Source organism: Mchenga conophoros, linkage group LG10, assembly GCF_057382185.1.
Source record: "Mchenga conophoros isolate Kocher_MC1m ecotype Shallow Benthic linkage group LG10, M_conophoros_male_GT1.1, whole genome shotgun sequence".
Lineage (NCBI taxonomy): Eukaryota > Metazoa > Chordata > Actinopteri > Cichliformes > Cichlidae > Mchenga > Mchenga conophoros.
In genome coordinates, this window is record NC_140535.1 from 2626629 (window position 1) to 2638537 (window position 11909).

The following is an 11909-nucleotide window of genomic DNA, read 5'->3' on the forward strand; positions in this document are numbered from 1 at the left end:
GTATATAGCTCACATATACACCTTGAAAAATAGAAAAACATGTCCACATTTAATGCCATTATAAAATCTGATACCAAAGTTTGGATTCTTCTTATTCCCTGATGATAAATGGTACAATTTAAATGACTTAGACTTCCTATTACAAACGCATTACTTTTGTCAACCCTTTATAGCTCACGAAGAGCCACATATAAATAGGACAGAGAAAATGGAGCAGAAAGACCCCACTTGTTATTTTTGCCATTAAAGTGAGGTGAGCACATTTATGGTGGATTTCTAAGCCAATCAAAGAATGTTTTGAGCCCGCCGGATACTGTTCTTGTCTGATGAAGTGGAACAGCGACCCCATAACGAGACTATGGTGCCATTAAGATGTTAATGAGCCAAACTGGTGTAGACACGAGACTGAATGATGAGACAAAAGGCTAAACAGCACACTATGCAAACCTTAATATTACACTGTGACTCTCACAGCTTTTATACGGAGAGAGAGACTAGGAAATCCTAAATAAAGGATTGCTTTATTACAATTTAATTCTCTCACTAACAAGCCAACTGGATTGCAATGCCTTGACCAAGACTCTGTGGCTTCCCATCAAAAGATCAGAAATGTTTTCACTAAGTACCACAGCATATTGAACTCAAGTTTCACATTATTGTTTAGAGTAGGTGGAGCCACTTGTTAGTTTCAGTGTAAATTCCAGCACACTAAACAGCTATACCCACACCATGAGCCTAAATAACACGGAAACTCGTTCTAATGCAGATATGAGATGAATTCTCATGAATTCTCGTGTATCATTTGGTTTCGTTTTGATGGTAACAACTAGCAACCCAAATAACATCACAAAATGTTTTAGAAATGAAATCATGCACAGCCAGATACATTATTTCAAATGCACAAAGCCTTAAGAGGAAACAGCCCAAGCTGGTTAAAATGTAACAAGGTGAAGAAAAACTGGAGTCCACTGTTGACCATTGACACTAATCAGAGGTTTCACACACACTGTCAACAGAACAACATAAACCCTTTGAGCTGAGGGTCACTAGGACTAAACGGCCAACAAAGCAGAGTCCTGGCAGTGAGGCGTTAAAAACCATAAATAAATGATACCGACGTGAAGGAAGCCGTCACAGCAGCAGCAAACATGCGCTCAAGTTGGCGTGATACCGGATTTGGGGCTGGGGGGTAAGGGCAGATGGCAGACGGGGGGGGGGGGCAGCACTTTGAAGTCCTGCAGCCACAGGTTTAAAAGCGGATCAAGCTATTGTGTTAGCCACGCGACGATAACCCAAAAGAAATGGACGCACGGAGGGAAATACACTGATTTTTGGCACCGGGGAAATGTCCTTTTTTTCATATAAAATAATCCCCCCGCTCGTTAACGGGAGCATTTAAAATCCCAGTTCAGCACATTTTTTTAAAGAGCATTCAGCTCAGGTACAAAACACAGCCACTGGGTAAGGCTGATTAAAAGTGTGAACTAAACCACTGTCTCTTACTGGTCACTGAGATGAGATATGACCACAAACGACTGAAATGCTGTTCGTCAGAAAACAGACATGTTTTTCACAGTTACTTCAGTTTGATTACTTAACTGTTTCACTTTAAACCTGCTTTCGCAGTTCGTTTGTTCTGCTTGTAACACAACTAAACTGACCTTGGGTCACAGCTAGCTCTGTTGGGAAGTGCTTTGTGTTTAACCGCTAAAGTTACAGCTTCGTCATCAAGTCGAACCACTGAAAAACACGACTTTTAAAAATCATGCGCCTTTCAACTCGTCGAAAAAACACGAGTTTCGGTGTCCACGTCAACGGCTAGCGTTGTTGTACACGTCTGACCGCTCCGAGCCCGGTTCACAGAAATATTCATTAGAGTCAAAGTAGCTCAGCTTCAGCTCAGTCGACAAACTTACCTGCGAAGAGGCTCAACAGTGAAACACACAACCGGGCCGCTGAAAGCTCCATTCCTGCTCAACTATTCCGCCGCTTGTTCAGTGAAACTTGGTGAAGAACTTGTGCTGAATTTGAAGTGAGACTCGGCAGCTCAGCCCCGACACAGCATCCAAACTCCACACCGCCTGCTCCTTGTCCTCCACTCTGTGCAGGTGCACAGCGAAGCGCGCCGCACTGCGTCACGTGACCGCCGCTTGGCCTATCCATCCCACGACCAGCGACGCCCCCTGCCGGTGCCCATGCTACGGTTCGCTCAACCTGCCCGTGTCTTCTTATCCGCTGGATCTTTGAAGAATGATTTACGGTACAACGGCACTACTCTGTGTGTGTCCCAGCCAGAGGCCCTCACGGACCTTTCCTTCAATGGTTCTCTAAAGATTCCGCTTCAGTCAATCAGGGAACTTTTCTTCACGGAAGTTTATTTTGTGAAACCACAAGACGATGTGCTGGAAGAGAACTGACATATAAAATATTGGATACAGAGTCCAACAATTGACAATCGTACAACATTACTTTAGTTAAAAATAAAAATAAAAATAAACGAAATAAATAAATCACAAGACTACTTAAGTAACAGTACAAGAAATTTAGCCTCAAGACATACTCAAGTAAGGATGATGGCAGTGAATTCTTGATTGTATTGTTCAGCTGAAAATTATTTTAATTACTTATATTGAGCTGGGCAGTTTTATGTAGAATATAATCTTTAATAATCTGCAAAATAAGTAAGCAACTAAAGCTGTTAATAAATGATCGGGAAATGTAGTAGAGCAGAAGTACGATGACACATTTTGTACTGTAAAACATTTGAGTAACAGTTCTCAGCTACATTCCACAACTTGACTCCCTGCCATCCAGCTGGAATGACCGTGATTATATTTATATAGCATCAGGTAAACTGTTGCCTCAAGGTGCTTTATGTTGAAACCAACAATCAGATGATCATGATGAGCAAGCACTTGGTGAAAGTGGGGAGGAAAAACTCCCTTTGAACAGGGGCAGCCGTCCGCCGTGACCAATTTGGGATGAAAGGGAAGAGAAGAAGGAGAGGAGGCAAAAGACACACTATAAGAGACAACCAGACAAAACTTGAGCAAAAGCCTCACATGTGTGAGGAATACACAAACTGGGAAATATATTTGTGACCACAGTTAAAAAATAAGTTAAACACAGCAAACGTGTAGCAAATTGATTGAATAAGAAAAAGCAAATATGTTAATAAGATCCAAACTAATCTGAAATCAAAAGAAATACCACATGTCATGAACCACTGTCATTTCTTTACACTGCACTGCAGCAGCTTTGAAACAAGTGCACAAATAAATAGAAAATACAGTATGTAAGCTAACAAGAGAGTTTCTGAAAAGCTTGAAAGTCAATGTTTGACAACCTTTATTTTTCAACACAGACTTAACTCTCCCAGACAAGCTTTCCTGTAACTTCTTTAAGTAGTGTTCAGAAATAGTTCTCCAGGCTTTGATCTCTACCGTGTTTTACAGATTTCTGTAGACTCACTGTTGTACTTTTCTCCTGAGCTTCAAACATATTAAACACAGTTTAAACTAAAATTTCAAGTGTGGATTAATCTCCCCATAACATCGTCGTCGCCACTGATTTTTAGTCCAGGTCTTGTGTGATTTTGCATATCTCACGTGGCTGGTAGTAATAGAGTTCCTAAAGATACAATTTTAAATTGTTTGTTAACCTTCCTCTGAAAATGGTCAGGCACAACGACTGGACTGAAAATAAGCGAAAAAATAGCCAATGTCCAAAGTAAACTTTGAAAGACCTCCAGGGACTCTGGAACAGTATTGCTCAAGATCACTTTAAAAAGAGACACAGTACTGTACAATTTCAATTAAAAATAATGTTGTGTATAACATGAAACAGTGGGGCAGTGGTTAGCACTGTCACCTCACAGGAAGCGGGTTCCTGCTTCCTGTTCTCCTTGTGCCTGCACTGGTTGTGTCTGGATGCTCCAGCTTCCTCACACAGTTCAAATCATGCACATTAGGTTAGCTTGTCGTTCTAATTTGGCCATGACTGTGAATGGTGATCTTTCTGTGTTAGGCCTGTGACAGACTGGGAACCTGTGCCAGATAGGACAGAGGTGCACACCGAAGTAGATCAGTGTGTGTTAAGAGTTGCTGTTTGTTTACTGACCTCCTCCCCACCACAGCTTCAGATGTTTCCAGGTGGCAGAAATAAACAGCTGAAATACACGTAGGGTTTTTTGTTTTTATATTTAGAATTATTGCTAAATTATTCAGGTCTTCTTTGTCAGAAGTTATTAGGTATTTGTTCTGAAACACGGGATCGGTTTCTGTGGGCTTTACATTGAGTTTTACTAAGTTTTCAGAAGACTCCTTCTTCTTCCCCTTTAGGTCTTCGGGTACTCTGTAATAATGATAACTGGTGCAGGAGGAGGGCTAAAAGGAGCCCTGTTGTATTGTGGCAGCCCTGGAGTCCTCCTACAGGTTGGGCTTCTGAGCTCTGATGTTCTACATATTCTTACAGAAAGCAGTTTTGATGTGAGGTTTTACAGCAGAGGAAGGTGATGTTACATCAGTGGGTCTCTCTGGAAAGGCTGCTGGCTTTGTAATTAATTTTCATTGTAAAAATGTATCACACTCTTGTGTTTTAAATGTACTAAATTAGAGAAAAAATTAATAAATGTGTTAATCGATATTTGCACATCAAACATGAAGAACCAATATTCTGTCCAACCATCAGCACTTACAGCTGCAAGTCTTTTGGAGTGAGTCTCTCCCAGCTTTGCACATCGATCAGTGATGTGTTACTTTGTGTTGGTCATTGTCATGGTCCCTGGATCGTGGTTTTGAGTTTTTGGGTTTGGTTCATTAGTTGTCTTTGCTGCCGTTGATATTCACTTACTCTTCTTACTATTTGTAGTGTTGTTGCTTTAGTTTAGTTCATTGTATTTAGAAGTCCCGTATGATGAGTCTTCAGTTCTTGATAGTGATGGCTCTGAAGGTTATTTAGGTCCTTTGTTTTTCTGTTCCCTCTCCAATCCAATTTTATTCATAAAGCACTTTAAAATCCCCAGCACAGGACCAAAGTGCTGTACAGAAAATAAGTTAAAAGCAATAGAATAACACAAAACAGCAAAAATAAATAAATAAAACACAAAATACATAAAAATTAAAACAGCCCTATATTAAAAAACCCCCAAAAACAACCCAAAACAAGATAAAACAGCATAGAATCAACTAAAATAAAAACCCTCTGCCTCTGTTCTGTCATTGTCACGTCATCCATGTAGTTTTGTCTCCTCGCTCTGTTCCTTTATCTTTTTTGCACTGAACTATCAGCATTAAAAGCTTATTTTCAGTTTCACATCTGTCCTGACATTGAATCTTCTAAAATTAAATAAGTGCACAGCAGAATATGACAATTATTAATTATATATAGAAATTGACTGTAGAGCTAATGGCAGGTTATCAGCCAGAGTGCCTGCAGTTTTAAGTAACTTCATCATTAGGAAACTATAAACATAACTAACATGCAATGACTTGTGGAAACATCTTTTTCTTTTCAGGCCAGAGGAACTATCCCTGTGTGTGACCGTCACCCTGGCTGTGCCAGTAAAAACAATTAAACCTGTACCACAAAGGTGTGTTTACCAAAATATTTACCCTGATATGATTACTATTACATCACATCCTCTGAAAAATGTTTATCTAGTTTACACATTTGCCTATTAAGTAAAAGATCACAGGTTTGATCCCCTGCAGAGACAAATATCTTGATTTTTTTGCAGGCAGAATGGCAGCCTGTGTGAAAAATCCACCAAATCAAGCAAGGAGAGGGCCCACTGTGGAATCCCCTTGCAAATAAGAGAGCAGCTGTCAAACTGTGCTGTGCAATGTTTCAGTCTGCCGCTGGTGTAGGAGCCCCATCCAGCAGGTTAGCTGATGCTCAAAAGATTTCGTCACATCCCCCACATCTGTGACCATTTTAATATGTATGTCTCAGGTCTGTTATTGAATGTGACTGAAGAGTCACGCAACATTTAGTTGAGATCAGTTAGGAACTGAGCAACAGCTCTTTGCCCGAAAAGCCAGAATTTCTGTCCTGATATTGGACCTCATACACACAACACCAGGGCGAGACACTGTGTGTGCGGGTTTGAGTATTTTCTAGTTGACACCAAAACATACAGAGGGAACAATAATAATAATTTTTTTAAAAATCAATAGAGTTAAAAGAAAGTGTGATATTTGCACTGATTGGTAGCAAGTTGATAGGTGGCAACACAAAGACAAAGAGAAGGTAACACAGTATAGGGGAGAAAATCAAAGTGTGTGTTGTGATGCTAGAAGTATTTAATAAAACTCCATAAATTTAAGCCTTTACTTCTGACACAACTCTTCACTATGAATAAATAAAACACTTTATCACAAAGGACAGTCAGTGGCAAACATAAACATTTCCCTTAGTAAAAATACAGTACTTCAAGACTATACGTGTAGTATTCCAATATCAATATCTAATTTAATACAAGTGATTTCCTCCAACTATAACAAATAGTCTAAAGTGCAAAACAGACTTTGTCAAAAAAAACATTTATAAAAAGTTCATGTTTAAAAAGAAACAACAACAAATGGTCAGTCATATTAAAGTTGCCTTCAGGTTTAATGTCCAGTGTGAACAATAAGCACCATGATTCCTAACTGTAACAATGTGCCAGATTTTTGTGTGTTTCCCAATATCCAGGCCCTCTCCTGTACACAGGAGGGACCCACAGGTTGTTCCTCAAACTGTGTGGGGCTCTATTCCGAGGCCTGTAGCTGTAGTGGGGCTGTGGAGGGATATGACCTTTTCCTGGTACCATCTTTTTGGGATGCCATATAGGAGCACATGGATTCATTTTCTTAAACGAATAAAAAGAGGAAAAATAAATAAGTTACATATATATATATATAAGCTGCCAATTATAGTGGACAAACCAAAAAACAGTCATAATACTGTAGCTAGATCAAGCTTGACCAAGTCAAGTAGGTACTAGTGTAAGAGGACTATTAGTTGACCAAGTTTTCATTGTTGAAATGGTTATCATTTATCATTATCACCTGGCTCCTTCACTCAGTTGATCAAGTATAATTTTGATCATTTATGGGCTGAAGCTGAACCCAAGAAGCATAGGTGCAAATTTGGCATGCAAACATACACCATCATTCACCAACTTCATGCATGAAATATTCTTTAAAACAATTCATCCAGGCCTTGGCTAACCATTTAGCCAGAGTGCTTACTGCAGTGTCTCCTGTTCAGAATCATTAGCCTGTGTTATCAGGAGTCTTGCTTTGTGTGTGCACTCAAATATTCATTGACAGCAGCAAAATGTTTCCTCTCATAAAAGACAGAATATATGTGAATGTAGGCAGCCCTCATTTCATGACAGAATACCTGGGAAGCAGAGCATCTGCTGGGGATAGTGAGGGGAGAAGTGCGGGCACTCTCCTCATCTGAAGAGGAACCAGAGTGGTAGTCTGATGTCACCCTCTCCAGTGCACTGGTCACCTTCTTTGAAACATCTTTGCCATCCTCATCGTCACTTGAGAAAGTGGCAACCGAGAAGCAAGGATTTTGCTCACCATACCTAATAATTAGGAGAGACATCAATAATTATTACCTTTAATTAAACACTTAGTAGGAAATTTGTTTAAGAACGGTTTTCTTTAGAAGAGTTTAGGGAAAGCATATTACAAAACAAGAAGCGCCGTCTTTGTTCATAAGCATCTAATAACGATAAATGCAGGTAAAAGATTTTTTTTTAAATTAAACAAAGCCACCAGTTTATATCCAAGTTTCAACAAAATGTTTAACTGCTGTTTCATAAAGATAGTGTTTTCTTGTTGCCAGTAGTCTCGTTTGAAATCACAGGAAAGCCTTGGGGTTAATGAAACTGTATTTACAGCCTCTTTCACCACTGCGCATGAAGCATGTGAGGAAGATTAACGTGAATGGGTCATCTCACGTTAAAAACCAGTTTGCCTTAATTATTGAGTGATACCAGGTTTAGATTAATGAGAAAGCAATCAACCGAAGCACATTTAAGCGTACAAGATTTACAAACTCTTAATCTCACCTGCAACAAACCTCCCCAGGGTCCGCCCACAATGTGAGTTCACGAGGAAGTCCCAGGTCACTGTACTGGATACCACTCTCACGACAGGCCCGAAGGAGCTCTGGATCCTGCTTGTGAAATCTGTTCACTCGGATGCACCTTCAAAGCACACACACAACATAAACTGCCTTCAGCTTAAACGTGCCACCAGAACAATCCGAGTTTTACTCATTTGCATCCCAGAGCAGCCCCACCTGTATGCTTGTCCCTTGCTGGGGTTTTCAGGATACCAGTGCCCCTTAAACTTCTCCTGCAGTGCCACAGCCAGCCTCTCAACAAACAGCTCGACCATCTCCGCTTCCAACTTCTCCCCCTTTTTCACAAGCCTCTTCAGAAAGAACACCACAGCTGCAATCTCTCTCCTCATATTTTACAAGTGTTTCATCACGTATGGACAGCTTCTGTAATGAAAGGTATGTGACAGATCATGTAAAACAAAATAGATATACAGGTGTAGATCCTACCTACAAAATGTTTTCTGATGCCCAAATTGGAAAAAACTAATTCCACTTTACAGTCTATCACTGCACTATTTTAGGTGGTTTGACCGTTTTAACTATTCTGTATATCCAATGCCAAAACTCCCTCGGTATCAACAATACGCCTGTGTTCACGTGGCAACACCTGCTGTTGTAGGAAACATCTTTAGTTTAAAATGTGGACATCCTTTTGTTTATGCCCTGCTGCCTTCGGTTAACGGTTCGAACCAGAGAAAGGCGGGCTGAGACGCACAGGTTCCATTTAGCCACGCACTTGCCTCGTTCCATAACACGAGCTACTGCTCTAAATGCGCTATTTACGGAAACGGAACACGATAAGGCCCAAGTAGCGTTTAAGTTAACTTCAGCTGAGGTTTAAGTTATCGTTATGATAACTATATTCCCACTGGTAATTACAGCCTGTTAATAAAAGCGTAAGGATATTATTCCTTCAAGACGTTGTGGACCTGTTAGCATTAGCAACACTGCTAACGTGGTCATGCTGCTAACAACAGCATTATAAATTTGGCGATGAAATCTACAAACTCAAAAAATATATTTGTATCCTACAAAAAATATATTTGTATCCTAAAAACGCTTATATTAATAGGTTCGAATATAGACTAAATATGTAAAACATTTCACTAACCTCTCCTTGTGGTCTACACCGACATGCGGACTAAAACGGATGCTTAACAGGAGGAAGCAACAGAAGAACCCGTCAGTTTTTGTTATTAACTCCGCCCTTTACAACCCAATCCCCGCCCACGGATAATTTTTATTGGTTCCATCCAACTCAATATAGCGCGTTCATTGGTCGAGTGTATGCCCGTCTTACATAATGAGTCATTCACGTGATTGTTATGACTCATGGTGAGGTATGTGTTTGTTGCTTATTATTACTGTGGTTACATCCTCTGATGTAATTTCATCTTAACACTGAATAAAGAGAAAGTAGTTCTTCGTGTGGCTCAGAAGCAAAAGATTAATTTATAGTTTAACTGCGGGTTGCCATGGGAAGCTATTAAAGTTAGTAAAAGCTGCAGTTTATGATACACCAACTATGTATGATACAACGTGTGATAATGAGTAACAATAACAATTTGATAGTTTTTATTTTTAAAGACTTTAAAAGTTTAAAGTTCTGGGGTTTGTTTGTTTTTAAATTTACTTTTTAACACAACGCTGAGTCAGGGATTGTCGCATCCATTTCCTGGAAATAACCCTTTTTAGCGGCATTGCTTGACGTAATACGCCCATTCGCCCACTTGAGTGCGCTAGACCTCTACAGAACCCCAGACTGGAACCAGCACTTTGTCTCACGTTGTCTATGCATTCATCAGCTTCAAATCCAAAGGTGCTTTTGGTGGCATGGCTGTTTATGAAAATTAGATTCCCAGAATGTTATAAAATAACACAAAATAAAATAAATGAACATTTCACTTCAATATTCTCAAACTGAACATCGCATGCAGACGTGTGCACGCCCATGTTATTAACTGTCCTCCAGCATGTTCATATATACAGGACAGCCACATTTGCCCTGACTGCTTCACACAGGAGTATTTATAATTTTTGCTCAGCTCACTAAAATTTGAAATAAGACAACTGAATTGGTTATGTAAAATAAAATAAAATGTTGCACAGTAAGAAGTTATTCTTGTGGGTTTTGTGATGCATTGTGTTTTAAAAATGGCATAAAGATTTCTGCTATTAGTATGACTTATTAACATCTGATCTGTATTTGTAATTTCATTTAGTTGCTTATCCTGGTAACAAATAAAAATAGTCTTGATGATTGAAAAAGCTGCTGTCTGGATCAATATCACCTAGAACAGGGCTGCCCAATCCCAGTCCTTGAGAGCTACTATCCTGCAGCTTTTAGATGCATCCCTACTCCAACACAGCTGAATCAAATGGTTTGATCTCTTCAGCATGCCATCATGTTTGGCAAAGGCCTGATAACAAGCCATTCATTTGATTCAGGTGTGTGGGAACAAGGATGCATCTAAAAGCTGCAGGACGGTAGCTCTCGAGGACCGGGATTGGGCACCCCTGACCTAGAATGTCTTGTGGTCACTGTTCAGTGGGAACAATGGTTTCCAGTTCTCTCAATGCATTTATATCCTATATTCCTGTATACAAGATGCATTTTCAATATAGATATTTCCAATGTGACAAGTTATTGTTAAACCATGTATTAAATATACTCAGGAAGCAGCTGCACAACCATATGACTGAGCGAAGGGACTACACAAGTGTTACTTCTTCCCACGACTTTTTGAGCACCTGTTGTACTATGGGACACTATTTTCCTTCCTGTATAAATCTGTATGCATATGCTCAAAATAAACGATCTAGTGAAATAAATGAAAAAAGAAGTTAGCATTCCTTATTTGACTGAATCATTTACATTTTAAGTAACGGACTGGTCATGCAACACAGAGCACCTGTATAAAAAAGCCCAAAGCCGACTGTACTTCCTCAGGAGGCTGAGGTCTTTTAACATCTGCAGGAAGCTCCTGAGGATGTTTTACCAGTCGGTGGTTGCTGGAGTACTTTTCTATGCTGTGGTGTGCTGGGGGAGCAGCACAGCAAAGAGGGACTCATCCAGGCTGGAGAAACTGATCAGGAAGGCTGGCTCTGTGGTCGGCATGAAGCTGGACACTCTGGTGACAGTGGCAGAGAAAAGGACATTAAAGAAACTGATGGACATTATGGACAATGCTGGGCATCCTCTGCACACGGCCATTAACAACCAGAAGAGTCTGTTCAGTGACAGGTTGCTTCTCCCCAAGACAAGAACTAACAGACTTAAAACTCCTTTGTCCCACACGCCATCAAACTGTTTAACTCCTCTCTGGAGGGGAGAGGGAGGGGAAACAGGAGGACAAAGGAGGGGGGAACAACTAAGCTGTAGTGCCTCTTCACCTCACTGTGCAATACCTTTTGTGCAATACTTTTTGTAAATAGTCAACAGTGCAATAGACTCAATACTTGAAATGTGCAATTCACTTGTATTTTTATTCCTATTTATTCCCTTTGTATATTTTATTTATATTTGTCTCTGTATTTATATATATGTGTGTGTGTGTGTGTGTGTGTGTGTGTGTGTGTGTGTGTGTGTGTGTGTGTGTGTGTGTGTGTGTGTGTGTATATATATATATATATATATAACAATTCTGTAACTTCGGTCGTTGCTGTGCTTTTTGGAAGTCGAATTTCCCAGAGGAACCCACCCGAGGGATTAATAAAGTTCTATCTTATCTTATCTTATCTTATCTTAACGGAGGAAATCCATCTTCATCTCTCACCCAATGCCA

At 40.0% G+C, this 11909-nt stretch overlaps 2 protein-coding genes across 3 annotated transcripts in view; both read right to left on the bottom strand.

Annotated features, from left to right (window-relative positions):
* The window catches only part of cxadr (CXADR Ig-like cell adhesion molecule), a 38341-nt gene extending 36207 nt beyond the window's left edge, over positions 1-2134 (bottom strand). The window contains exon 1 of the mRNA XM_085288160.1: positions 1917-2134. Within this exon, the coding sequence (XP_085144286.1) occupies positions 1917-1968 (52 nt within the window). The 5' untranslated portion in view covers positions 1969-2134. The remainder of the gene's footprint in view (positions 1-1916) is intronic.
* Positions 2135-6280: 4146 nt separating this feature from the next.
* Positions 6281-9332, bottom strand: btg3 (B-cell translocation gene 3). Of its 2 annotated transcripts, none has more exons than XM_085288161.1 (5): positions 9236-9332; positions 8302-8508; positions 8069-8206; positions 7387-7579; positions 6281-6850 (listed from the first exon to the last, which is right to left on the bottom strand). In XM_085288161.1, the coding sequence occupies exons 2-5, from the start codon at positions 8472-8474 to the stop codon at positions 6647-6649; spliced, it is 708 nt and encodes a 235-aa protein (XP_085144287.1). In that variant the 5' UTR covers positions 8475-8508; positions 9236-9332; the 3' UTR covers positions 6281-6646. The 2 variants fall into 2 exon arrangements, with proteins under 2 accessions (XP_085144287.1, XP_085144288.1); XM_085288162.1 differs by lacking the exon at positions 9236-9332 and adding an exon at positions 8576-8702.
* Between the last annotated feature and the right edge of the window lie 2577 nt (positions 9333-11909).